General features: G+C 40.5%; 1 protein-coding gene across 1 annotated transcript; it reads left to right on the top strand.

The window, feature by feature from the left end:
* Window positions 1–1,116: 1,116 nt before the first annotated feature.
* RBM22 (RNA binding motif protein 22) lies at window positions 1,117–23,765 on the top strand. Its single transcript, XM_030211983.1, has 11 exons — window positions 1,117–1,232; window positions 2,067–2,120; window positions 3,791–3,820; window positions 4,415–4,547; window positions 7,240–7,340; window positions 7,724–7,896; window positions 10,352–10,552; window positions 17,143–17,307; window positions 18,153–18,241; window positions 21,156–21,284; window positions 22,702–23,765. Exons 1-11 carry the CDS (start codon window positions 1,179–1,181, stop codon window positions 22,836–22,838), a joined length of 1,266 nt encoding a protein of 421 aa, XP_030067843.1. The 5' UTR covers window positions 1,117–1,178; the 3' UTR covers window positions 22,839–23,765.
* Window positions 23,766–27,120: the final 3,355 nt, after the last annotated feature.

Genomic DNA, 27,120 nt, shown 5'->3' with positions numbered 1-27,120 from the left:
AGGGGCAGGGGAGAGAGGAGAGAGGAGAGTTTCAGGACATGGATGGAGGAGAGGGCAAGAGAAATTCTGGACATGGATGGAGGGGAGGGAAGGGAGAACGAAAAAATGCTGGACATGGAGGGAAGATAGAGGAAGGAGATTAGGTGAGGGAAAAGGAAGTAAGGAGAGAAACTGCACATGGATGGAGAAAATAGGCAGAAGCTGGATCCACTGTACAGTCAAGTCTGTGGAGGACCAGAAATGAAGAAGAAAGGAGGAAAAAAAGAAATGGAAAGGAAGCCCTGGAAACGGAGTCAAGGGAACAGATAGAGAGCAGCAGAATCAGATACTGCGCCAGCATGATCAGAGAAACAAAGTCACCAGACAACAAAGGTAGAAAAAAATAATTTTATTTTCATTAGAGTGTTTGGAATATGTCCACTTTGAGACTCAGGTGCTGAACGTTAAAAGTTTATATTTATTTACTTATTTATGGCATTTTATCCCATATTAAACATGAATTAGATTGGAACCTGGGATCATTTAATTTTTTTTTTCTTGGAGAGAGTAATGCATTGCCCCCCCCCCCCCCCCCCACCAGCTATAGCCAGCTCTGTAATTTTTTTTGGGGGGGGGGGGGGCGCTGAGGTGGACCGGGGAGAGAGCCTGTTGTTAAAAATTTACCAGCACACCACTGCCCTTGAGGTGAAAACATCTCTGCACGAATACAGGGAGTCCCTATAGCCAGCCCCTCCAAATGACAATGATTTAAATGTAGAATGAATTAGTACGCTAACAGATGAAACTGATGCTTTCTCTGTGTATATCCCTATGGGGTAGAAGCCAGCATGTTTGAAAATATAAGTGAGATTAAATAAAAAAAATATATAAGTGAGATTAAATAAAAATGCCACCAACAATAAAAAACGACAACCAGGATGAAGCAGCTGATAGATAGGCTTGCTTGCTTTGTTTGTATTGGATGACGGCTGCCCGGGGGAGTGGAAATAGAGATTAACCTAATTGGCTTCAACGTGTTGACGCCACTTCGTCCAAACCTCCTTGAAGCCACGCAGACGCGCACAGTGCATGATGGGATGCGGGCACAGAATCACTTCCGCTTGTTCTGGACTCTCGTTAGCTGACTATAGGGTGATGGAGTGCGCAGGTGCACCGGCACCAGCGCTGGGGTTAGCAAGATGGCGACGTCGCTTGGCTCGAACACGTATAACAGACAGAACTGGGAGGATGCGGTACGGGGATGTTGTGGAATAATTGTGCGGTGGGGAAAGAACGGGGGAGTGGGAATTTGGTCGTTTCCCCGCGCAAGAGACGGGAGGCGACGTTCTCGCTTTATAATGAGCAGTTCTGGAAGTTGTGGTAAAATGGGTTCACCCTTTCCATTCTCGTTTGTCCTGGTACTTACTGTCGGGACCTGCAGGTTTCTGGAGGGGGGTTGGCGCTTTCTTACGACTCGATCACTGCACTATACTGTAGTGTTGAGAGTGGAAACAATTTGTAAAATACCATGCAGACAGGAATCTTTTCATTTGATTTTTTTGAATACACTCAAGGCTTTGTTGTGGCCCTCCGCTTGGAGGAAGCACAGAATTAGGTGGAAGGAGAAGAAAGAGGTAGCTTTAGAAAACAAAATTGCAGCAACTGATTTTGCGTTGTAACTGAATCGTGGTGGCTAACCTCACTGTAATTGGTAGTACCATTATTATTGAATCTTCTTTTGTGAAGTTTTTCTATGTTCAGTTATCTGAAATATACTAAAAAGAACATTCACTTTTTTAAGTTCCATATTGACATAATACATAAGTGGTACATTTGTACCATGTTGCAGTTTTCTTTGGACAAAAGGCTGGATGAATCCAGCGGCCTTTATATGTTGTTTACTGTGTTATTGTACACATATGCAGTAAAATTACTGTTTGTGCTATTTGCTTTGAACGCAGCTATGTTGTAATTTCCTTTAATATATACAGATTGAACCCAAAATATAAATTTTGTATGTGAGGCATAAATGTAGTTAAAAGACCTAATCATTTTTTTGTTCTAACTAAGGCTGTGCTTTGGTGCAGGACTTTCCTATTCTGTGTCAGACATGTCTTGGAGAAAATCCATACATCAGAATGGTATGATCATTTTATGCTTTCATTGAATAAGAAAAAAAAAACACACAGTATTAGTTTTCTGTGTGGAAACAAGTTTCTTGAAAGTGAAGGCTGAGTCGATGTAGTATAACCTTCATCTGTAGTTCATGTAAATCTTTGCTTTCTATTTTCATCTTTTATTATGTCAATTTTTTTTCCTAATCTGGAAAGCTACTGATCAGTACTAGATTGATGTGGTGATACTGAGATATGGACAGGTGTGTGTTACAGACTATCATGCCACTGTGTGCCAGACGTTTGCTTACTTGTTCTAGCTAGGATGGAACCAATGACTATAGTAGTGAAATTTTAATGTAATAATATATCCAAGGTGGAAAATACAAAAGACATACATCATAAAATCACAAACAAAGTCAAATTCAAACAGTGAAATAACCATATGCAGCAGCAAAGTCTCAGCTTAAAGTAAGTCCTTAAGTTTGTTGAACAAAATCAGGAAGGTGCAAAATATGCCAAACAAATAATCCCTCAAAGTCCTTTTAAAATAAGTAAGCCAGGATTCAACCTTTAAATGCAAAGGCAGCTTATTCCACTCCACTGGTGCTATAACGGAAAATGCACCAGTTTTAGTTAAATCCAAATGGAAGTGTTTTAAGGCAGGTACTAAAGGTTGTGCTGGTCATGCTGCAACGCATGCATCAGCACATACCATGTCACAGCTTGCTTCAAATAGACAAATTTTAGTAAAATTCATGGTGTTTAAGCGAAAGCATGTAAGCAGTAACAGCTTATACAAAAGATGGACTGTCACGTGCTCTGTCCTGCACAATCCAAACAATAATCTCAATGCAGAGTTATGTGCTACTTGGAAGTGACTATACAGAAGAATTAGGTAACACCAAGTAGACAATATTGCAGTAGTCCAAACTTCCCAAAATCATAGCTTGGACTGCTTTTAAAAAATCTTCTTGCAATAGTCACAGTTTCAATTTTCACAGCATTCGCTTCTTATAGTAAACACTGCTTACCTTCACTTGTACTTGAACCTGAAAAGAAAACAAGTTATCCAATATCCCAGTTGCTCTCTTTTCAGGTTCCAAGTACAAGTGAAGGTAAACAGTGTTTACTATAAGAAGCAAATGCTGTGAAAATTGAAACTGTGACTATTGCAAGAAGAGTTTTAAAATCCCAGGTTTTTTACTTGTAAAGACATCTTAATAGTCACTCCAAGTAGTGATAAATTAGAGGGCACTTTATTTTAAAAATGAGTTGAGGAGAGCAGAGCAAGATTTTTTTTTTCTTTGCCAGCTGGCCCTTTTAAAAATAGCACAGTTCTCAAATTTATCAACTGATTGCCAGAGCAAGTGGTAAAAGCAGTTAATGTGGTTGGGCTTAAAAAAGGTTAGAAAAGGTTTTATGCTATTAAGGTAGACCCGGGGAAAGCCACTGCTTATCCCTGGTGTTAAGCAGCAAGGAATCTTGCTGCTTATTGGGACTCTGCCAGATACTTGTGACCTGGACGGGTCATTGTTGGAAACAGGTTAGATAGACCCTTTGTCTGACTCTGTAGGGCAACTGTTTATGTTCTTATGTACAAGATGGGATGGGACTTTATGTGAAGGAAATATGGTAGAGCAAATGGCACCACTACTTAACTGGGACCACTAACCAATATTTTTTTCCCATTTCAGACAAAAGAGAAATATGGGAAAGAATGCAAGGTAAGGTCACTCACTGTTGCACGAAACATAAAAATGTTGGCTTTGGCAAACTACTAGTTAGCAGTTCGGCTTAGTTTCTTTTGTGTTTCCCTTGCATATGCTCTGCTTTATGGGGTTTCAGATTTGAGGCATAAGCTTTGCAGGCACCAACTATCACAAGAGGTTATCATATTCTAGTGGAAAAATCAGTAAGCCCATTAGAATAACTGAAGTCCCCTTTTACAGTTGTTATCCTGCTGTTTCTTCCTAGTGGGTTAACTAACCCTGTGGAGTTAGGACAAAAATTCTTCCTGTGCTTGGTTATGCTTTCATTTGTAATCATTTCCTGGATAGGGACAGTTTTATTGCGTACTAGTATTTTGGAAGCTTTCAAACTCAGAAGATTTAGGTTGTCTTTATTTTAAAATAGATTACTGGAATAGGCTGCCCTGACATTTTCTGTATATTTACCTTTTTTTATAACAATTTAGAAAATGACCATAGCTAAAGGTTAGAGTACAGAGAAAACATATTAATCTTTAAAATCAAATCTTAAATTGCTCTGTGGTTGGAGTTCTGTGTTACTTTGTAACTTTTTCCTGATTTTCCCATTAGATCTGTGCCCGACCTTTTACTGTGTTTCGTTGGTGCCCTGGTGTTCGTATGCGCTTTAAGAAGACTGAAGTATGTCAGACGTGTAGTAAGCTGAAGAATGTGTGCCAGACCTGCTTACTAGATCTGGAATATGGTGAGTACTTTGGCTTTCTCATTCATTTTGCCCCATATTTTGGTGGCTTTGAATGGAAGTAAAGAGTTTGTTCTTTCCGTGGTTCTTTAAATATATATAACATAATCCTCTCATAAGAGCACAGAGCTCAAATGGAAGCAGTTCAGAGAATAAAGTGATAGTGATTGAGTGAAAAATTCACCTGTTAGAGTATCTCTAGTTGTCCCTTTTTTAGAGCCTGATGTCCAGTTATCTGAAGTTGAAGGATAAGCGACTTAGTCCGTTTTTAGAGTAACACAGCATTGCTCTCCCTCAGACTAAAATGGACACATCTGCAGCATGCCCTAATTTAATCTTTGCATCCATCTGCTTCATGTGTATCAGAGTGGACACTCTGGATGGAGTGGAAAACATGAAAAAGGATCAACAAAAGTTAGAAGAATGGTCAGTTTGGCAGAATGTAATGGAAAGAAAGTGCAGAATGATGCATTTGGGGAGTAGAAATCCAAGGGAGCCATGCCTCTTGGGAGGTGAGAGGCTGATATGCACAGACAGGGAGAGGGGTGATGTTGGAGGATCTGAAAGTGATGAAACAGTGTGACAAACTTGTGGCCGTAGCCAGAAGGATGCTAGGCTGTATAGAGAGAGGTGTAAGCAGCAGAAGAAAGGAGGTGTTGATGCTCCTGTGCAAGACATTGGTGAGGCCCCCGCCTGTAGTATTGTGTTCAGTTTTAGGGGCTGTATCTTGCTAAGGATGTAAAAAGACTTTGAAGTGGTTCAGAGGAAGGCGACAAAAATGGTATGGGGCTAGCGACAAAAGACATACGAGAAGAAACTGGAAGACTGAATATGTATACCCTAGAGGAAAGAAGGGACAGGGAGATAAAATATAGACATTTAAATACTGGAAAGGTATTCGTATAGAAATAAATCTTTTCCAGAGAAGTGGAAATGGTAAAAACAGAGGGCATGAATTGAGGTTGCAGGGTGGTAGACTTAAAAGTAATATCAATAAGTTATTTTTCATGGAGAGGGTGGTAAGTACCTGGATTGCCCTGAGGGAGGTGGTAGAGACAAAAATGGTGACGGAATTCAAAAAAGGCATGGGATGAATACAGTGGATCTCTTAAGTAGAAAATGGATGGTATTTATTTTTAAAAAAATAAAAAACTTAAATGACTGCATGTGTGTGGATGTGCCGAATTGTGCTTAGATGGTGACTTCTGCTGTGAAGAACTAAGGCCGGAGCCAGGCAGACTTGTATGGTCTGTGTCCCATATATGGTAATCCGGTTTAGAATAGGCTGGAAAGGGCTTCAACAGCAACTTCAGCATTGCAGCTGGAATGTGAAGACAGTACCGGGCAGACTTTTACAGTCTGTGTCCCACAAATGACAAGACAGAGTGGGTTTGATGGCAACTCAAATAGTTGTAAGGACAGTGCCATGTGTACTTCTACGATCTATGTCCCAGAAATGCCAAAGAATTAATGTGATATAAAACAAATACATGTTTTATATCACATTAATTCTTGGTTTAATCATGCATTGATAATGTCTGACTGTTGGGCAGACTGGATGGACTGCAGCGTGTCCAAATATCAAGGCGGTGTGTTAAGGGCAGGATTTGGGCATTCCTAAGACCTGGGCGTTTTCATTTTGTTTCAATATGGCTGAAAAACGTCCAAGACTAAAACTAAGGCTTTTTTGAGCTAGACCTGTTCTAATAACGACTAAGCTCCAAAAAGGTGTCCTAAATGATCAGATGACCACTGGAGGAATAAAAGAATGACCCTCCCCCATTACTGCCCCAGTGGTCAATGACCTCCTCCCACCCCTCAAAAATGTGAAAAAACCCCAAACAAAACTGTACATACCAGCCTCTATGACAGCCTCCGATGTTATAGCTATTCCTGTTAGGGCAGCAAGCAGGTCCCTAGAGTAGCCTAGTGGTCTGTGTAGTGCACTGTAGAGAAGGGGACCCAGGCCCATATCCCACTCTACCTGTTCCACATGTGGTGGAAAGTGTGAGCCCTCCAAAACCCACCAAAAACCTACTGTAACCACATATAGGTGACACCTGCAGCCATAAGGGCTATTGTAGTGGGGTACAGTAAGTTGTTTTTTTTTTTGGGGGGGGGGGGGTTGGAAGTCTCCCCATACAATATAAGGGACCAAAGGTGAGATGTGTACCTAGGAGCTTTTACGTGAAGTCTACTGCAGTGCCCACTAGGGTGCTCCATTGCTCTCCTGGGATGTCTGTGTGGCCAGTGTACTAGGAATGCTGGCTCTCCTACATCCCAGTGGCTTGATTTTGTGCATTTTTCACTTGGACTTTTAGGTTTTTTTTTTTGTTTTTTTTTCAAAAATGGACCAAAAAAGATAAACGCACAGAGCACAAACATATTTAGCAAGTGGCCATTTAAAAAAAAAAAAAAAAAAAAAAGATGTTGTTTTGAAAATGACTATATTTGCTATTCGGATTCTGGAGGTTTTGAGAAAATGGTCCAAAGTCAGACGTAGACGTCATATTGAAAATGTCCCTCATAGTAACCTATGGAATTTTGTAAGTCTGAGTGCTTTGAAAATGAGCCGCTATGTAAGTTACACTAACAAATAGGGATTCACAACCAACTATAAAAAAAAATCTAATCTTTTTTTTTTTTTCCTGTTCCACATTTTTTTTTCATTTTACGTTGTTCTGTTTGTATTTAGGTTTACCTATTCAAGTCAGGGATGCTGGTCTCTCCTTGAAAGATGACATGCCAAAATCAGATGTCAACAAAGAATATTACACCCAGAATATGGAGCGAGAGGTAGAAATACAAACATTTTCTTATTCCCTTTCTTAAAATGAGGGCCAACAGCTAGTTAAGTTATAAAGGTATAGAGTGTTGTAGTTTGTAAAGATGTAGCCTAATCGTTAGTGCAATGGTCTGAGAACCAAGGGAATCGAGTTCAATTCTCACTGCAGCTCCTTGTGACTCTGGACAAGTCACTTAACCGTCTGTTGCCCCAGGTACAAAATAAGTACCTTATATGTAAACCGCTTTGATTGTAACTGCAGAAAGGTGGTATATCAGATTCCATCCCCTTCCCCTTATTCCCTTAATAACAAAAGATTGTGTTCATCATTCATATCGCTTCATAATTTATTGTGCTATTAACGTACCTTCATTTTTATATTGTTTTTGTTTAGATCCAGAACTCAGATGGGACAAGACCAGCGGGGGCGCTAGGAAAAGCCACTTCTAGTAGTGATATGCTTCTTAAACTGGCTCGGACCACTCCGTACTACAAACGCAACCGACCTCACATCTGCTCTTTTTGGGTGAAAGGGGAGTGTAAGAGAGGAGAGGAATGTCCCTATAGGTAAGGTAATAGAAAAAAAAAGCACAAAAGAGCCTCCAAGACTGGAACAAACAAAGAGTTCTTTAATAAGTTGACCCGACATGGACTGTGTTTCGGCATGTCTACACCTGCATCAGGGGTCAAAAGATAAGAACTCTTGATGAACATACACAATATAGAGTCATATGTTCAAAAGATCCAACAAACATAAGCACAGTCCAGATCCTTAAAGGTGCCACAGTGCACTAATGAAGACTAATTCAAACATGAGAATTCAGACAAACAAATCCAATAGACACTAAAGCACAGTGTATCCACAGCTGGTATCACTGCAGTGTGTGTGTAAATTGGATTCTTAATTGGGAATCCTTAGATATTGATCTACATAAGATGGTTACCTCTTGAGTAAAAGCATTTTATCAGGATTGTAAAATATGTATGCATATTCACAGCACCTGTGAAGTATGTGGGGGGGATTGATATCAAGTAGCAGTAATGCTTAATGGCTGAATTTTGGGCCTGTTATTGCGCAGCTCTAAGAATAGCCTTTGTGTATGGTGTGAGGCTAGGATTTGCTGTAAAAACGAGACTATAGTTGGGAGGGGATATAAAACATGAGTAAACCCAAGCAATTAGAGAGGAAGGCTTATGGCACCAGATACTGGGAAGAAACTATTAGGTCAAAATAATTTTAAAAAGTTGTCTCATTTCCATGTTAAGTTTATTATCCAGCCGACAAGGCTAAAATTAATGTTTAGTTAATGCCAAGGCCAAAAACATCTTAAAACTGCAGAATATTCAAGGCTTGTATCAGAAACACAGACGTTAAAAAGGACAGCTTTGAGCTAATCCATAAAATACAAAATTACAAATTTTTTTTTAAATAAAATGTGCTTTTACTGATTTTTACCTTTTTTTTTTTTCAGTACCTAGTCTTTTATATGACCCTTTTTGAAAAATGCTTTAAATAATGAAACAAGTGTCTGTTAGCACGCAGTTTTTAATGGGTGGGGAGGGAGTATAGTAATTCTCTTCACCCCCCCCCCCCCCCCAAAAAAAAAAAATATATATATATATATTTATTTCAGTTCATTCAGAACTAATGCTTGGATCCTGGTAATGTAATCTTCATTCTCAGCTGCCCAGGAATTGCGCCCCTATTTTAATGTACTCTCCAGCAATCCCTGTATTGGTCATTGCAGTGATGGTCCTTAGGTCAGCCATGCCTCGGGGTTACTTGTGGAACCCTGTCTCATTGGGCTGTAAATGCTGTCTTTGCAGCATCCCCAGACGATCTGTGGTGAAGACCCTCTGCATGGTGGTACATGACCTTTTTTTGCTCATCTGTAAAGCCTTGCTGGTTTTTGCTGTGGGAAACCTCCAGCTCTTTCAGAGAATATTCTGTCATTTTCTTTCTGTGTGTTGTCTTCATGGATAACCTAGCAAAAACTTGGTTCCACACCTTTCACATAATTGTTAATCTCAATGATAGCTATTAATCTGTAGACCACTTTCTTAAATATTTCTCTGATGTTCAAAGACTTTACTGGTTAGATACCTTCCTGTCCTATGGAACATAGTTCTGGTTTTCGGGATCTCTATTGAATATTCATTAAATATATTTGCATCAGTGGTCTGAATTGAGTACCATTGCTCATAGTACCCACACTTTGGAGCAGCACAGGCTGAACGGTCTCATTTGGCCAAGAACCTGGAATTGCGTTTTTCCTATTTTGACATTCAGAATGATTGGGATTGTTGTGGTGCCCCTTCTTTTTGGCTTTTGCTGCTTGTTTAAGCCAAGCTAGTTACAGGACTATTTTGAGCTCTTTGAAATAGGGCCAGTAATAGAGAATCGTTTTAGGGGATGAGGATAGAGAAGGAAAGGCCCTGTGTTCATGGCCTTGAGACAAATGTGTATGGTGAATGGACAGCAAAAGTCATGATACATCCCACATTAACCAATAGTTTTTAAAACAATTTATTTAAAACATACTAGAGCAACTATTTATTTTTGAAATCCTATGATGAATGTTGGTCTTACCAAGACTAGAAAAAAGGGACCTTTAAATCCCACTCAAAATTTTATAAGAGCTTCTCCAAAAAATGGGAAGGAATCATAAGAACAAGCAGGCTTTGTACCTGTAAACAAAAACAATCTTTATGCGCTGAGATTCTTATACAAAACAATATCGCTATAAAAGTAAATTTTTTAACTTACAGTTGTATAAGAAGAATCTCAATCAGTTTTAAGAGCATCAACATGAACAGCTCTACTCTATAGAAGCTCCACTACCTCATGTATCTCTATCTCCAATGAAACCAACCTTTTCCCCTGAAAAACCCACTGCCCCCACCACTCCCTTCTACATCTGCAATGTATTGACATGTGCACTATGCACTCATGTCGGGGATCCCAGAAAAGGGGACTAACTACTCACAATTATTTTAAATGTTCTTTGTTGTATTTTTACAGACATGAAAAGCCAACAGATCCCGATGACCCCTTGGCTGATCAGAACATTAAGGATCGTTACTATGGTATCAATGATCCTGTGGCAGATAAGCTTTTGAAGCGGGCATCTACTATGCCTCGTCTGGACCCGCCTGACGATAAGGCTATCACTACTTTATATGTTGGGGGACTAGGAGATACCATAAGTGAGACAGAGCTTAGGTGAGTATCTGTAATTGTTATCTATAATTTCATTCTAAAGTTGTATGATGTAAAAATGCCCTGCTTGGAATCATTAATAGATGCTGTGGTGCTTGTGTCCTGGTTGCATTTAATGACCGAATTTTATTAAATTTAGCTTATACCACATTTCAACAGTCTTAAGTTGGATTACAATAAAACATTTCATATTAACTTTTAATCTGTATTATTATTACCACATGTAAAACGTATTAGATATTATAAAACACTTAGGGCCTTGTTTACTAAGCCGTTCTAAAGGCATGCTAACTCTTTAGCGTGCGTTAATTTTTAGCGCATACTAAAACGTTTGTGCACCTACAGCACGGCTTAGTAAACAGGGCCCCTTAGAATCTTGCTAGTCCTCCTTGTCCCGTTTCTCATTGAAAAGGTATAGCGGCACCTTGTTCATTGCATTTCTAGATCTTTCAAAATACTGCTGAATTTTTTTTTCTGAACATATGACTAACTTCATATGCCTGGGCAGACTGAATAAGCCATTTGATGATTATCTGTCTTCATTTTTCTATGTTTCTTTCCTCATCCCTCCGGATCAGTCCAGACGTTGGGTATATGCTCTCCTTCCAGCAGGTGGAGACTGAGAATTACTGGCTTGTGACATCACTTTACAAGTATCTTGTGCAGCCTTCTGACAGCTAGTATTTTCTCAGGGTGAGGAAACTCCAGCAGGGGTCAGATGATGCAGAAATGTTTTCCCCAAAATTTATCCTATTAATGCACCACATATTTTGCATGAAGAGGGACTTGGCACCTTTAGGGCACAACGGAATGGACCGGGGTTTTTCTCTAATGCCAGGGCAGTGAAGAGGCCAAGGTTCACCTTAAAGAGGAAGATTTGGAGGGCATAGCCTCTGTGTCTTTCAAGGGGTCCCTGGAGCTGGTTGGGGATTGGACTGAGACCCAGAAGGAATTTCTTGATGGAGGAAGAGATTCTCCCGTGGAAGGAAGTGCTTGTGATATGGATCTTCCCACAGGAAAGAAATGCCCTCTCTGATAGACCAGGTTTTTTTCGGCCCTCAGAACTTCAGAGGAGATCAAGAAACTTATGCACAGGAATATAACTAAGGAATGGGACAGCCTGTGGTTTAAAGTGGGGCACTCCATGAAAGGGCTCTAGCCTATTCTGCCAGAGGAAAAGGAAGGCTTGCACATTCTGAAAGTGGATGCTCAAGTTTCTAGCCACCAAGAAGAAAATTTCCTATGGAAGTAGAAGACAGCTTTAGAAGATCCACAAGGTTGCTGTATTTATTTATTTATTTATTTGTTACATTTGTATCCCGCATTTTCCCACCTAATTGCAGGCTCAGTGTGGCATTCGCCAACTCCGGTATAAACAGTTACACAGTGATATAGTGGTAGAATGAGGTTCGTGTGGAGAAGATACATTAGGGAATCGTAGAGGGGAAGAGTTATGTTATGTCCATTACGTGCTTTGGTTTTGTGGTGTTGCAGGGTTCAGGCATTTAAGTTGGGTCGGTTGGGTATGCCTTTTTGAACAGGTAAGTTTTTAGTGATTTCCGGAAGTTTAGGTGGTTATACGTTGTTTTCACGGCTTTTGGTAGAGCGTTCCATAGTTGTGTGCTTAATGTAGGAAAAGTTGGATGCATAGGTTGATTTGTATTTGAGTCCCTTGCAGCTTGGGTAATGGAGGTTTAGATATGTTCGTGTTGATCTGGTTGTATTTCTGATTGGCAGGTCGATGAGGTCTGTCATGTATCCTGGGGCCTCACCGTAGATAATTTTGTGAACCAGAGTACAGATTTTGAAAGCAATTGGGAGCCAGTGCAATTTTTCTCGGAGGGGGTTGGCGATTTCGTATCACGTTTTTCCAAATATAAGCCTGGCTGCTGAACGGTCTGAAGTTTCTTTATGAGTTGTTCTTTGCATCCCGCATAAATTTCATTGCAGTAGTCTACATGGGTTAGTACCATTGATTGTATCAGGTTGTGAAATGTTTCTCTTGGGAAGAATGGTTTCCTGCGTTTTGAGTTTCCACATTGAGTGGAACATTTTCTTTGTTGTAGATTTCACTTGGCTCTCTAGTATAAGGTTGCGGTCGATTGTAACGCTGAAGATTTTCAGGCTGTCTGAGATGGGGAGGGTGTAGTCTGGAATGTTTATATTTCTGGGGTTCTCGTTGAATTGGGATGAGAGGATGAGACAGTGTGTTTTTTCTGTGTTGTTTTAGTTGAAATGCGTTTGCCCACGAGTCCATGATGTTCAAGCTAAGCTTAATTTCGTTGGTGATTTCTGTCAGATCTTGTTTGTAAGGGATGTATATTATGACATCGTCCTCATAGATGAAAGGGTTAATGCCGTGGTCGGATAAAGACTTGGCTAGTGGGGTCATCATTAGGTTAAAAAGGATCGGTGATAGTGGTGATCCTTGAGGTATGCCGCAGTCTGCTTTCCACGGTAATGATATGGTTGTTTGCTTTCACTTGGTATGTTCCAGTGGTCAGGAAACCCTTAATCCAAGTAAGTGAATTTCCTCTGATCTCGAAGTACTCTAGGAGTCTTAGTAGTATATTATGGTTTACCATGTCGAATGCGCTAGACATGTCAAATTGGAGGAGAAGTATGCTTTTTCCTGTTGCTATTTCCTGCTTGAATTTGGCTAGGAGAGTAATTAGTACTGTTTCAGTGCTATGGAGGGGGCAAAATCCTGATTGTGATTTGTGTAGTATTGAGTTTATATAATCATTAAGTTATTTGGTTATCATGCTTTCCATCAGTTTGATTACCAATGGGATAGATGCTACTGGGAGGTAGTTGGTGGTTTTGTTTCTGTTTTTCTTGTATCTTTTGGTATTGGGGTGAGTAGGATGTTGCCATTTTCCTTAGGGAAGAGACCTTGTTGGAGCACGTAATTTAGGTGGGATGTGAGGTCTGCTATGAAGCGGTCAGGGGCGGATTTTATTAGGTAGCTGGGACAGGTGTCCAATTTACAGTGGGTGTTGGCGAACGTTTTGATCACCTGGGTGACTGTTTCGGTGGTGAGGAAAGCGAAGTTTGACCAAGTTCGGTCAGCTGGGTATTTTTCACGGGTTGTGTCCAGACCATTGATGAAGTTTTCAATATCGGTTTTGTCCTGAGGTAGCGTGTTGCGTAAGTTTGCAATTTTTTCATTGAAGTATTTAGCAAGTTTGTCTGCAGATGGGATGTCTGTATTGGTTGTAGTGGCCACTGTGGTGTCTAGTAGTTTGTTCACGTGTTGGTATATTTTTTTTCGTGTCTTTGTAATCTGGCCCTATTTTAGTTTTGTAGTATGACCTTCTGGTCAGTCTTATAGCGTATTTGTATTTTCTTTGTATTTGTTTCCATGCATTGAGTGTGTGTTCATTTTTTATTTTTTCCCATGCTCGTTTGAGTTTCCTAGATTGTGTGTTTAGTGTTTTCAGTTCATCGTTGAACCATGGTATAGAGTTATGCCTACGTGAGGTTCTTGTTCGTAAGGGTGCTATTTGGTCTAGTATGCTTCTGCATCTTTTATCCCATTCTGTGAGGTAGTATGTGGAGTCCGTTTGTGCTGTCCATTCGTTATTGTATATCTGTTGCTAGAATGTTTTCGGATCTATTTGGCCTCTTGTGCTGTTGGTTGTGTGTTCTTGTGTGCAGTATGAACCCTTCTTCCGCCATTTTAGGGATAGGTTTGTAGTGATCGGTCCATGGTGTTTCTGTCCATTTAATGTCTGTTGTTATTAGGTTCTGGTCTGTTGACAGTTTGTGTGAGATGAGGTCGAGTGTGTGCCCTTTTACATGGGTTGCTTGCATTTGTGGCCATTTGAGATCCCATAAGTGGAGGAACTCCTTACATTCTCGTGTGTTGGTTGAATTTGGGGCCTTCTAGGTGGAGGTTAATGTCTCCTAATAATAGAATATTGCAGTTAGTTGCACAAGTGTTTGAGATAAAGTCCGTGAAGTTTGTCTTGCCTTCATTCCATTTACCTGGTGGTCTATAAAACAACACAGTTCAGGTGATCAAGCAGGGTTTTGTTGTGGATTCTGATTGAGGCAATTTCAAGTTGGGTTGTTATGGACTTGGCAGTGGTTTCGGCGGTAAAGTGGGATCTATAGATTAGTGCTATGCCTCTGCCTCTCTTCTCCTTTCTGGTCCAGTGAGCGATTTTGTATCCTGGAGGGCAAAGGGCTAGGATTATAGGGTCCTTTTGATCTTGGATCCAGGTTTCCGAGATGAAAAGTAGATCGAGGTTTTCTGATGTGATCCAGTCTGTTATGGTTGTTTTGTTTACTACGGATCTGGCGTTGATGTAATCCACTTGAATTTTTTGGTATGGGTCTTCTATGTTTGGTGGTGGTGTATGGATTTTTGTTAGTAGTTGTTTCTTTGTTAATGTGAGTTTATGAAGTTTCTTTCTCTTCTGTTGGGGTTGTCTGCATATTGGTGTTCTTCGTTTTGGTTATTGTCGGTTTGGTGAGGTGTGGTGTATCTGGTCAGTCTTTGATGATTATGTAGTATGGGGATGATGTTACTTTCTGCGAGTAGGGTGGTTAGTGTTAATTGGATCAGTGATAAGGAGTAGATTGCTAGGAGTAATGGTATTCACTTTGGGCTGCTAGTAGGCCGTGTTCGATAGGGTGCATGATAGGGCTTTGTTCTTTGTTATGGAATCTGGTGTTCTGGTCTTGTGTGTGTTATGTATTTTCGGCTGGTCTTTGACCTATTGGGATCAGTAGTGGCTCCGGGTCCAGTATTATGTTAATGAGTATCGGAGATGGGAAGGGGGGATAGGTCTGGGATAGGGTTCTTTTTTAATTTGTCTCCTGTCGGCTAGTTGCTTCACTGTTGAGTGTCAGTATTTTGAAGTGAACCTTGGCACAAACCAGAACGCACCTGGAGTCTCTTTCTGGAAATCCTGTTGAAGCAGGCCTTTGAGATGATGGCCTTGGCACTTTAGACAGCAGTATATGGGGGGCTATGTGGCCCGAGCATGTTTCTGTTGAACAGAGCAATTGCCAGAGGGCTCTGAAGTTGATCGGTTGGAGATAGGATCTGCCTTTCTTGCGGATATGCTGTATGACCATATCTGGGTATGACTTTGGTGGCTGTGTGGCGACATTCATGACTTAAAATTAGTCTGTGGATGTTAGTGCAGTGGGCTGAGGAACTGGGTTCAGTTGTTACTGCAGCTCCTTGTGACCCAGGGGGAGTTACTTAATCTTCCATTGCCCCGAGTACAAAACTGCTTTGATTGAGCCAGAGGCATGTCCATGACCTTTATCTTCAAGGGGAGACTATTTGGTGAGGATCTAGAAAAGTTGGTTAAGAGTTTGGGGGACAGGGGGACACCAAGGTCTCTAGACTTCAAGAGAATCATCCTAGGCCATCCAGTTGTTTTCCTCAGATAGTCATGGAGGTATAGGCCTGAGAGAGTGAATGGTATGTAGAGTTCCTGTTTTGTGGCTGGAGCCAGTCCTTTTGGAGTGGTCACAGATGTGGCTGGGAGGGAGTCAGATCCATTAGATGCAGAGGCCCTTGGGAGGCACATTGAGGTTTTGGAGACCCATGCTCTGGTCCCTACAGTAGGTAGGAGGTTACAGCAGTTTTACCAGAGATGGGTCCAAATAACCTTGACTCAATGGATGCTTGAAGTTTTATGCAAGGGGTATGCCTTAGAATTTGCTCCTCCTTTTCTCAGTGTTTTTGGAGTCTTTCTGTTGGTCTCAGAACAAAGTTGTGGTTGTTGAGTTTATGGCTGGAAATGGTCGTTCTGTTTCTCAAGATGAGAGGCACAGACAAATGCTGTAGTCAGTGAGTTGGTCAGTCAGCTGTGAATGCATTTGTCACCCTCAATAACATTCCTCCAGTTTTGAAAATACACATGACCTGAAGGCAGGCCTTGTTATGGGCAGGCATCTGTACTGGTCTGCAGGGGATGATGAGGAAGGGGAAATTAGATCTGCTGATGTTCTTTCCTTGAGTCCCTCCAGACCAATCAGAACCCGCCCAGATTGTTAGTGAAGTGTTTTTTTGGGGTAGATTTTGGTTTTCTCCCTTCCATCTGTTAATACTCTTCTGGATTGCTCAAGTTAATTATTTCTGAGTTGTCTGATTGTTTATCCCTTGGTCATGAGGGGAATGTTACCTTGTTAGTACTTTAAGTAAATACTGGTGGACAGAGGGCTCTACAGAATACTTAGTGATGTCAGAAGGCGGTAGTTCTCAGTCTCCACCTGCTGGCAGGAGGGCATATATCCACACATTTGTACTTCTTTGGAAGGACCCAAGAAAAGAAAATTAACTGATAAGATTTAATTTCCCCTTATGAGTCTTTCTTAATTTTTATTTCATTACACGTTAATTGCTGCTTCTAAAAAAAAAAGTTACAGAATGGTTTACATTAAAATCACAAAAGGTACAACACAAACTGAAAACAAAGAATCAAGTTTTTAAAAATTCATACTTTGACTTCTGCTACAGAAATGTATTCAGCTTGTTTTATCCACGCTTGGACAGGGTTAAATCTGTGTTTGACTGACATCTTAAATGTTCTGTCTCTAAGTTCCTATCTTCACTTTTTGCCATGCAGGAACCATTTTTACCAGTTCGGTGAGATCCGTACCATAACTGTAGTACAAAGGCAGCAGTGTGCTTTCATTCAGTTCGCAACAAGACAGGCAGCGGAAGTTGCAGCAGAGAAATCCTTCAACAAGCTGATTGTTAATGGGCGAAGGCTCAACGTTAAGTGGGGAAGGTAAGTCGTAGATGATTGGTCATCTTTGGCCCTTTTTTTTTGCTTCCAAATCTTTTTTTTATTCACAGATACAAATCTCCTAGCAAAGAACATTACATAACATCAACAGTAAATAGAATAGCAAGTGAGATCATATTTAAAAGGAAAGAAGTTAAAAATCAAATCCAAAATAGAACTACATATTTGTTGTCCAAAGTAGAAAGGGATGGCGTCCATTGAAATTATGACTTTATACTTTGCCGAACCTTTTTTTATCTTACTGTACTTGCAGGGTGTCCAGCCTTTTTTACATGAGGAGGAAGAGGTCACCTTAATTTGAGTGGAGGAATAGTCTGGTGGTTAGTGCATCAGACTTTGATCATGGGGAACTGGGTTTGATTCCCACTGCAACTCCTTATGACTCTGGGCAAGTCACTTAACTCTCCATTGCCCTGGGTACAAATAAGTACCTATATGTACTATGTAAACTGCTTTGAATGTAGTTGTGAAAACCACAGAAAGGTGGTATATCAAGTCCATTCTTTAACCTAATTCTTTGTTCTCATTTCAGCCACTGGCCTCAGTCACTGGGCTCTGTGGTCATTACATTGTCTTTCTTTTTTTTTTCCTACTCTTTCCTCCCCCATCATCAGTACCTCTGTTATTTTATATCCTGCCTTTGCCCAAAGCTGGTAACAAAAAAAAAACATACATACAATCAATAAAAACACTAAAACAGTTGTTGGACCACATAGCAATTTCTGACAGTCTGAGCCCTAGCCTACAGGTCTTTAAGTTGTTTAACCCTGTTCTACAGAGACTTGGTTTTTGGCAGCCAAAGAGTGTTTTTATTGTTTTGGTTTCAGGTCTCAAGCAGCTAGGGGAAAGGAGAAGGAAAGAGAAGGCACAACAGATTCTAGTATAAAGCTAGAACCTGTCCCTGGACTACCAGGCGGTAAGAAAATACTTCCACATCTATTCTTTTTACCCAGGCTCAAATTTCTTAAATTTATTATCTTTTCAGAGAGTCTTGTTCATTATATAATCTATTTGATGTAGAAAGCCATTTTTTCCTTTATGGATGTCATCAGTAATAACCATTTTATTTAAATTCACTGCAAATCTGTTCAGCAGGGGAGACGATTAGTGGTATTTTAAATGGCAAATTAAACTTCACAGTATATTAGCAGTTTTTCTTTTGTTTTTGCTTTTTCTAGAAGCTGTTCAAATTAAGCTTTGAAATCATCATGTAACACCTTATTTCTGGTATAAGCAGCATAAAATGTTTTTTATTTTTGGGGGGATCTTGCCAGGTATTTGACCTGGATTGGTCACTGTTAGAAATAGGATGCTAGGCTTGATGGAGCTTTGGTCTGTCCCAGTATAGCAATACTTATGTACCTTATACTTCTCTACCACAAACTTGAGGTTGTCTCTGGGAAGCTCTTGCCAAGCAGTACTGGGGCCTTGCTTGTGCTGGGGCTCCTACACTGGCGTCTTGCTGCTTACTGCTGAGCAAGTGCCCACTTCATGTACTGTTCCCTGATGTAGTCTAAGAATAGAGACGCCCACAAAAGCTAAGAATCAACAGTTTAAAAGTACCTGCATTTTTATTTTTAGTTTATCTGAGACATAGGAGCTAAAAACTGCTATAAAGCCAACTTGAAAACATGTATGACAGTAAAGGCTGAGTAGTGTTCACTGTATAAGTAGCTAGTACCTGTGGAAACTTTGGTAACATTTTGTGCCCAAGATGCTGTTCAGAAATGGAACATGATCTTGATCCCTTAGTGAGGCTTGGATTTCTGGTAAATTATGAGCTAGGACTCTCTGGAGCTGGTGCTGCAGATCCACACTAACTTCCTGACCAGTAGTATTAAATGACTTTAAAATGTGCCCAGAAAATATTGAAATTTCTTGAAAGGCAGAAATGCCTCCATTTTGGGTTAAATGCAGGTTTAACCCCTTCAGTCTTGTCAGGCAAAGGAAAACCGCTCAAGTACCAGGAATTGCAAAACTCTGCACAGGTCAGGAGGCCACTTGTAGAGTAACTTAAGTTTTTATAATGGGGAGAAAATTATTTTTGAAGGAAACAAATCCCAGGGCAAAATAGGGATTCCTTAGTGTTCCTCCAGACCAGCCCAGACATATCCTTTCTTGCCAGCAGATGGATACCAAGAACCACAGACTTCACTCTGTAAGTATCCAGTGCAGTCCCCAGTCAGTCAGTGTTTTTCAGTCTCCAGCAGATGGAAGGTGAGACTATCTTATGAAGTTCTGGTTGGGTAGGCCTTGGTAAGGTGAAACACAACATAACCTAAATTTATACAGATCAAAACAAAGGCAAACCCCTCCCTTCCCTCCAACAGAAGGCTGTCAGAGGTTGGGGAAGATGTTTCCTAAGCTTAGGGTGCTACAGCTTTTTATCACAGGTTCCTCCCCACCAAACCCCAGACCAGATTGCCTCAGGGTGGTGTTTGGTCTGCCTGTACCTTGGTCCTTTTGTTAAAAAAAAAAAAAAAAACCAAGGCACAGAAAATAAAGAATGGGCAGTGCTGTTTGTCAGTAAGTCTGGATCTTGGGCAGCTGGAGAACTGGTGAGGCTTCCTTAAAGGGAGAGGGGGCTTGAATTGTTGCTGCCAGCAGTTCTTGGTGTGCTCCTGGAGTCACACAAAACTATGTGGATAGCGGTGCAAGGGGAGCTGAGTTGGCACTGCCTGCTCTGAAAGCTGCCGGGGCAGCGTTACAGCAAATGACCGATGCAGTCAGTGTGAAGAGGATTGCACCATGGCAGTTCCCACAGGGTATCCAGCAGAATGATCATCACCATGAGAGGGTGTGGTGGGCCGCGTAGCTAGTGCAAAGCTGAGCTCCAAAATGGCAGGGGGCCCAATCGTGACAGGAACCAGTGTCAACTTGAATTCAGCAGCATCGGAGCTGGTACAGGATAGGTCCCCTCCTTTGCATATAGCTGCTCCGGATCCTATGGAGTTGGCGACTTGTGAAACAGGGTTTCTCCCCAGAGTCTGTACTGTTGATGCATGGGATGTTTTTATTAAATGCAGGTGGAAATCCAGCAGCCCTGGAGCTCTGTTTCCTATGGCAGTCTCTCCAAAATGGTTGGTTTTGCACATACTATGACAGTAATAATTAATCTCATTCCTAAGCCAGGTTATGTGAAGTGTGATCTCATTCTCACAGATTTACTGCTAATGGCTCACCCGTAGTACTTGCATCATACCAAAGAGACCATCGGTGATTAAGCATCTCAGGATTGTTCTTGAGAATTAACAGGGGGAAATGGAATAAGTGGGGTTGGCTCATTCCCTGGACATGGGGGAGGGGCTCTTGGGAGTACAAGGAGGAGTCATAGAAATGTACCTGTAGGAGGATGAAATTCCCCCTAGGGGAAGATTTTACAGTGGTCCAAATTTGTCATGGAGATGAACTGCCCTGCCTGATTGCTTAGGTTCTCAAACTGAGGAATGTCCAGTAGAGCATGTGCAAAAAGGGGACCTGTTTTTGGAGGAGATTAAGATAGTGGGAAGGACATGGAAAGAAAATTATCAGGTAAGACCTAATTTCTCCTTCACAATTGCAGAAAAATGATGCCTTTCAAAGCAGAACTTATTTTACCTCTGTGATAGTTTATTCCTTGACCTTTTTAATTTGAATAAAATAGGGGCAATGCAGTGATATGTTGATTTTTGTTTTCCAGGTGGGCTTGTGGGGAAGGTCGGTTACTTTTTGTTTTGTAAAACTTTGCCAAGCTATGAGCCTAGTGAAGGCTGCTGGCATCTCCTCTCCTCTCCCCCCCTCCCTTTTTTCCCAGCACCGCAAAAATAACACTTCTCTTGCCCCTTCTGCAGCTCTGCCCCCACCTCCATCAACAGAAGAAGAATCTTCTTCCAACTACTTTAATCTGACACCAAGTGGCCCTTCAGCTGTAATCAATATTGCATTACCGCCACCACCTGGGATTGTTCCTCCCCCTCCAGGTAACCTTTCTAAATGTGGGTTTGTTTGTTTTTTCTTTTACAAAAGAAGCAGGGTGAAATCTTTGATCTAATTACCACTTTCACAAAGAATTAAAGTGTTGTGCTAGTTGTGTGTTGAATCATAAGTGGATGCTTCAGTACTGTGGTCCATGATTTATTGTATTCCTCTCAGAATGGGAGGAAAACTGACAAGGGAGTATATGTTGTATTTGGCTCACAGCTTTTTCAATAGTAGGGTGAGGTGCATTTAGGGACGGAAGATATTTTACTGTCCCCAGAGTGCTTGCAATCTAAGGAGTAAATATTTAGCTGGTGATAGTAAATAGGCTTTTTTTTTTTTTTCTTTTTTTGCTGCCACCAACTTTTTGCCAGAATATTCAGTGCTGGACCATGTCTGGTCTCTGGCATTGACTATCTCGGTATATGCGGGCTGCTGGCATTTAACTAGCTAAGTGATGATATTAGCCTTAACCGGTCAAGTCAAACTGGTCAAAAATAGGACCGCTATTTATACAGTCCTATTTGGCTGGCTGCCTTAACCAGTTAGGGGCTGAATATCAGCACTTAACTGTTTAAGTGCTGACTCTGACTGACGCCACCTTCGAACTGCCCACTGAATAGCTGGTTATGGCTTAGGTGGCTAATGCTGCTGAATATTGACGGATATCTCCGCACAGGCAATTGAACTGTGCAGGAGCCTCTCCTAAGTTTGTAGCTGAGACAGCGGACGGTTAAGTGATGATAACAAGACGCAACCATGGAATCTGAACCCTGGCTTCCCTAGTTCTTCCATGTTAAATTGTACAGCGCTGCGTAACCCTAGTAGCGCTTTAGAAATGTTAAGTAGTAGTAGTAGTTCTCTGGTTTTGGAGGCAAGTAGGTTTGGATCTTCTTCATAACAGTAAAAAGGAAGACGATGGGAATTGCAGGGAGAATTCATTTTCCCTTCCACCAAGTTCAGATAAAGACCTTATTAAAGGAAATGATATGTCTTGAATGCACCTCAAAATTAGAATAACCTGGCATTTTGATATTGAGGTATATTAGGACACAACATATCAAAAATGCTTTTAAGCAGATGATTGCTGGCCTCAGTCATTGTGTATGTAGTTTGATGCTGGGTTATGAACTTTCTGCCACCTTATTCCTCAGTGGTGTTCTCTGGTAGCTTCTATTCAATTTGTATACTAGAATTTCATGTTTTCTGGTTTTGTGATATAGTAACTTGTTTCTGTTGCTTTTCTTTTTCTGATATGTTCATGACTTCTAAACTGACCTGAACTTGCCTGCTGATTACTTATTAGTACTCTGCTGTGGTTTAAAGCTTATCTGTCATTGTTCTGTTAGTGGGAAAACCAGCAAAAGTATATATCAAAGGACTTGGACTTTTAATGTCTCTCTTTACTTCTCTTTTCAGGTTTTGGGTCACACTTGTTCCATGCGATGGGCTCTCATCCACCCCCTCCCTTCTTGAGAGCCCCAGGCCCCATCCACTATCCTTCTCAAGACCCACAAAGAATGGGTGCTCACGCGGGCAAACATGGCAGTGCCTAATGCTCTCTTCTCTTGTCAACTGCTGATTCATTATGTTGGACGGTTACTGTGGTAGCCAAATGTACTGCAGAAGGACTGGATAGAGCCAGTAACTTGGTTTCCTGGAGGCTGCACAAGAATAGGAGCAATTGTGGTCCATCTTTAGCTGTAGTTTTTAAAAACAACATTTTTGTACTCTGATTTATTTCATTCTCAGCATGGGGAAAGAATAATAGGTGGCTTGCTGCTGAAGGAACAAGCCATACAGTGTTAAAATTCCATTTGTCTTTACATCAGAATATGTTTTCTTTATACCCTTAAACAATGGCAGTATAAACAGTTTTGTACTATACTGAAGTTCATTTTAAGTGTAAAAGTCAGAATTACTGTCATTGTATTCCATCATTAGTATGCCATTAAAAAAAAAAAAGTGTAAAGGAAATGACGGCATTGGCCATTCGTGAAGGAAGCATCTGTAATGGCATTAGTTTTATCATGCAGTTTCTCGTTTGGCCCTGAAAATCAATCTTAACAGCTCTACGTTGATAGAATATTGTTACACTTCTGAACGTTGCCATGTATTCAGCTTCCTTCGCCGCCACATGCTGAATTTGTGTTGTTAAAGAAATCTCAAAAGCCGTTAAGGTTCCAATTAGTCCAGCATCACTGTGGCACCCTTCCATAGATCATTTGTATTCTGAAGGATGTGGATGTAATAGTACTTGTTTAAAATTCATGTTGTAAAATGAAACGAACTTTGATTTTTTTCAGTGGAAAATTTTTGAATTGTTCTGCTTTTGTTTTTAAAGCAAAACCCGTGTGTTCCAATATTCTACCTGGCTGGTTCTTGAAATGGACCCATTGGATTTTCCCTGTGTTTGTACATGTAATGCTGTCAGGGATTTGGGCTGTTGGTTTTGAGTTATAAATATTTTACTTAGAAAGGAAGCAAGTAGTTTTTTTTTTTGCTTTTTGTGTATCTTATAATTTCAGAATTCTGTCTCATTTTATTATGGCATTTGTATTATCTGATCCAAGGTAGTATTCACTGCTTTTTTTTTTTTTTTTTTTTTAACAGTCTTAGAATTGCATTTTTCATTAATTTCTCTTGAGGTTTGAGCTAAACAAGGACCTGCTCAGTAGAGTGACATACACACCTGGAATATGGCAGCCAATAAGAACTGTTGGGCCCATGTAGCCTGTCAATTGTTCATTGATCTGTCCCCTTCTCACTCCCTATATCTGACCACTAGTGTGCACTCAGTTAATCTTTTTGGTTAAAGACTTGAAAAATATTCATTCATTGCAATATTAAGTATGAGAAGATGACTTGGGAAAGTGGTGAGGGAATCTAGTAGCCTAGAATTCAAGCAAAATATTGGATCTGTTTGCCTCCTTAAGAAGGAGCTCTCTGGTTAAAAGGTGGAGGGTGGTCCAGCATTTCTCTCATGAGCAAATCTCTTCTTGGATTAAATCATTAGATTAACTGTTGCCATTTTCATATTGGTCTTTATTTTATTAGCACCATAAGAATAAAAACAAAAATATTAAGGGTAACTGGTGTTTGATAAGTGAACAAAAGTCATACTTACACAATACAAACCTTGTAATTTTTTTGTCTATCTTGTGATACAGCTAAAAGTATTTTGTTTTTCTATGGATGTGTGCATAGATTATATTACTGTTCTAATCATAGTCCTAGACACATGACATCCCAAGATCTAAGGGCTGATCACTTGTGTTAATTATTATTAATTGGTAGTAAAATATTCAAGTCAGCTTAGTTTTCCTGGTTATCTTCTAATATTCATACCTTAATCTCTACTGCCTACTCCAGGACTCAAATACTTCTACTGAGCTTCTCCTTTCATTCCTCTCCCTTTTCCCTAGTCCCACAAAACATGCCATCCAATAGCTTGCCATGCCTTCTGACATAAATAAAAAAAAACACCAAGACGAAATGCAAATTTATAGCAAATATAGGTTTATTCATATTTTTCAATGAAAACCTGGTTTTTTAGTAGTATTGAAAGAGGAAGCTGCAGGAGCTTGAGATTCTATGAAAGAAAGATAGTGCTCTGTATTTTAGCACAGTGTATACTCAACATATAAATAGATGCTAACATCATTGAATAAATAACTTGGATGAAAAGGATATATTTTGATTATTTAACAGAAAGTATTGTGTGAAAATATGTGAACACTTTATTCAGGGACTGGTGGGCACCTTCTTGAGTAGCACAAATTTTAAGAAATCTGTGGACCAGTTTCAGTCTCCCACATCACCCTTGAAGTCTGACCCATTCTTTCTTGCTCAATTGTTTTAGCTCCGATAGTGAGGTCTTCCTTTCCAGAGCGTTTCACTTAAGTCTTGCCACAGCCATTTCAGGTTTACATTGACTGCTTAGCGTACTTTTGTAAACGTGCCTCTTAGGCCCTTAAGTTAGCTTAGGGCCTCTCTTACTCTGGCATTTTGAATGGACTTTGTTGGCATTGCCATGTGGGAGTCACTAGCGCGGTTTGGTAAAAGAGGGCCTTATTTAGGTCCTAACAGGAGCTTGCTTAACTTAGGATTCAATGGTAGACTTCTAACAGTTTAGGAACCTGACTTAACAGGCTTCTCAGTTAGAGCCTAATTTAGAATAACTTACAAGCCTAAATTGATTAAGCAGGTTCCTAAGTTAGAAACCTAACCTTTTTGGAATATCGGGCCCATTTCCTACATTGTATATTTTATCTCAAGAACCACAGAATTGCTTAATTATATTCTGCCAGATTTGCAAACTTTGTATCGTTATAGATGTGTTTGATCAGGGCTCTTACTGTTTGTAATACTAGTTTTGATGTAATATTTTAGTGTGACTTACCTTGATCCCACTTTTCTTGTTATTTATCGGAATGGCTGTTGGTAAGAATCCATTTTGGCTTCATATACTGCACCATCAATTAAACTCCTTTATGACCCTGGTATATGTTTCCATTGTAGGCTAGTGCTCACTCAAAGGCTAATAATGAGCTTAGGATCCATATTCTAGTTGAGTGCTCACCAGTCTTTCTGCAGTTGCCACTCCAGTTTGCATGACTGTAGAAAGTGTGTGTGACCCCTGGGCCAGTGCCATCCTATGAAGCACCTTCATAGGTAGTGACTGAAAGTCTGGGTTTCATAACTCCATTTGGTGTCATGATCCACCGTTTGAAAAGCTCTCTTCTAGTCCTTTTATACCAGGAAGGTGAAGTTAATGGTTGCAGGACACGTGTGTAGTAGTCACAGAACAATAACACCGACTGTGTTTCAGATCACATATGCCAGGCTTGGTTTGTAATAGAGGAAAGGGGTGGATGAATACAAATGAGGTTTACTTATAGTAACATAGTAGATGATGGCAGATAAAGATATGTATGGTCCATCCAGTCTGCACTACAAGATAAATTCTTAGCATAAAGCAGTGGTTCCCAAACCTGCTCCTGGAGGCACCCCAGCCAGTCAGGTTTTCAGGATATTCATAGTGAATATACATGAGAGAGATTTGCATGCAGTGGAGATAGTGCATGCAAATCTCTCTCTTGAACGTTCATGGTGGATATCCTGAAAACCTGACTGGCTGGGGTGCTTTCAGCACCAGGTTTGAGAACCTGTGGCATAACATATGATGTAATACTACATGTGCATACTTGATCTTGATTTGTCCTTGCCATTTTCAGGGCACAGACCATGGAAGTCTGCTTGGCAGTGGATTTGCTTCCCAATTACTTGAGGTGCCATCTAAGCACTTCTAAGTTTGTTTGGTTCCATTCTTTCCATATAGGATTCCTTTTGTGTTTATCTTGTGCATTTTTAAATTCAGTTACCACTTTCATCTCCACCACTTTTCTACAGAAGGGCATCCAGGTAACTATACCACCCTCTCCATGAAAATGTAGTTCCTGTCATTATTCCTGTATCAGCTGCTCTACCACCTAAATTCATATCCTCTAGTTCTATCACCTTCCTCTCTATAGAAATGGTTTGTATATTAATACTGTTCAAGTATTTGAATGTCTGTATCATATCACCCCTGTTTCTCCAAGATATACATGTTTAGGTCATCAAGTCTCTCTCCATACATCTTACAGCACAAACCCCCAAACCATTTTTGTCACTTTTCTATACCACTTTGTCTTTTTACGTCCTTAGCAAGTTCTGACCTCCAAAACTAAGCACAGTATTTTAAGTAGGGCCTCACCAATGACTTGTACAGGGGCATCAACACCATCTTTCTTCTGCTGTTTATAGCCGTCTCCATGCAGCCTAGCATCCTTCTGG

The sequence above is a fragment of the Microcaecilia unicolor genome, chromosome 8 (genome assembly GCF_901765095.1).
Source record: "Microcaecilia unicolor chromosome 8, aMicUni1.1, whole genome shotgun sequence".
NCBI classification, from domain to species: domain Eukaryota; kingdom Metazoa; phylum Chordata; class Amphibia; order Gymnophiona; family Siphonopidae; genus Microcaecilia; species Microcaecilia unicolor.
Note: the sequence above shows the minus strand (reverse complement) of the source record. Positions and strands in the feature narration are given on the sequence as shown.

Coding starts and splice junctions, on each gene's coding strand:
- RBM22 (XM_030211983.1), top strand. CDS start 1,179: ATGGCGACGTCGCTTGGCTCGAACACGTATAACAGACAGAACTGGGAG. Junction 3,821..4,414: donor AATATGGGAAAGAATGCAAG/GTAAGGTCACTC, acceptor TTTTCCCATTAG/ATCTGTGCCCGACCTTTTAC. Junction 4,548..7,239: donor CTTACTAGATCTGGAATATG/GTGAGTACTTTG, acceptor GTTTGTATTTAG/GTTTACCTATTCAAGTCAGG.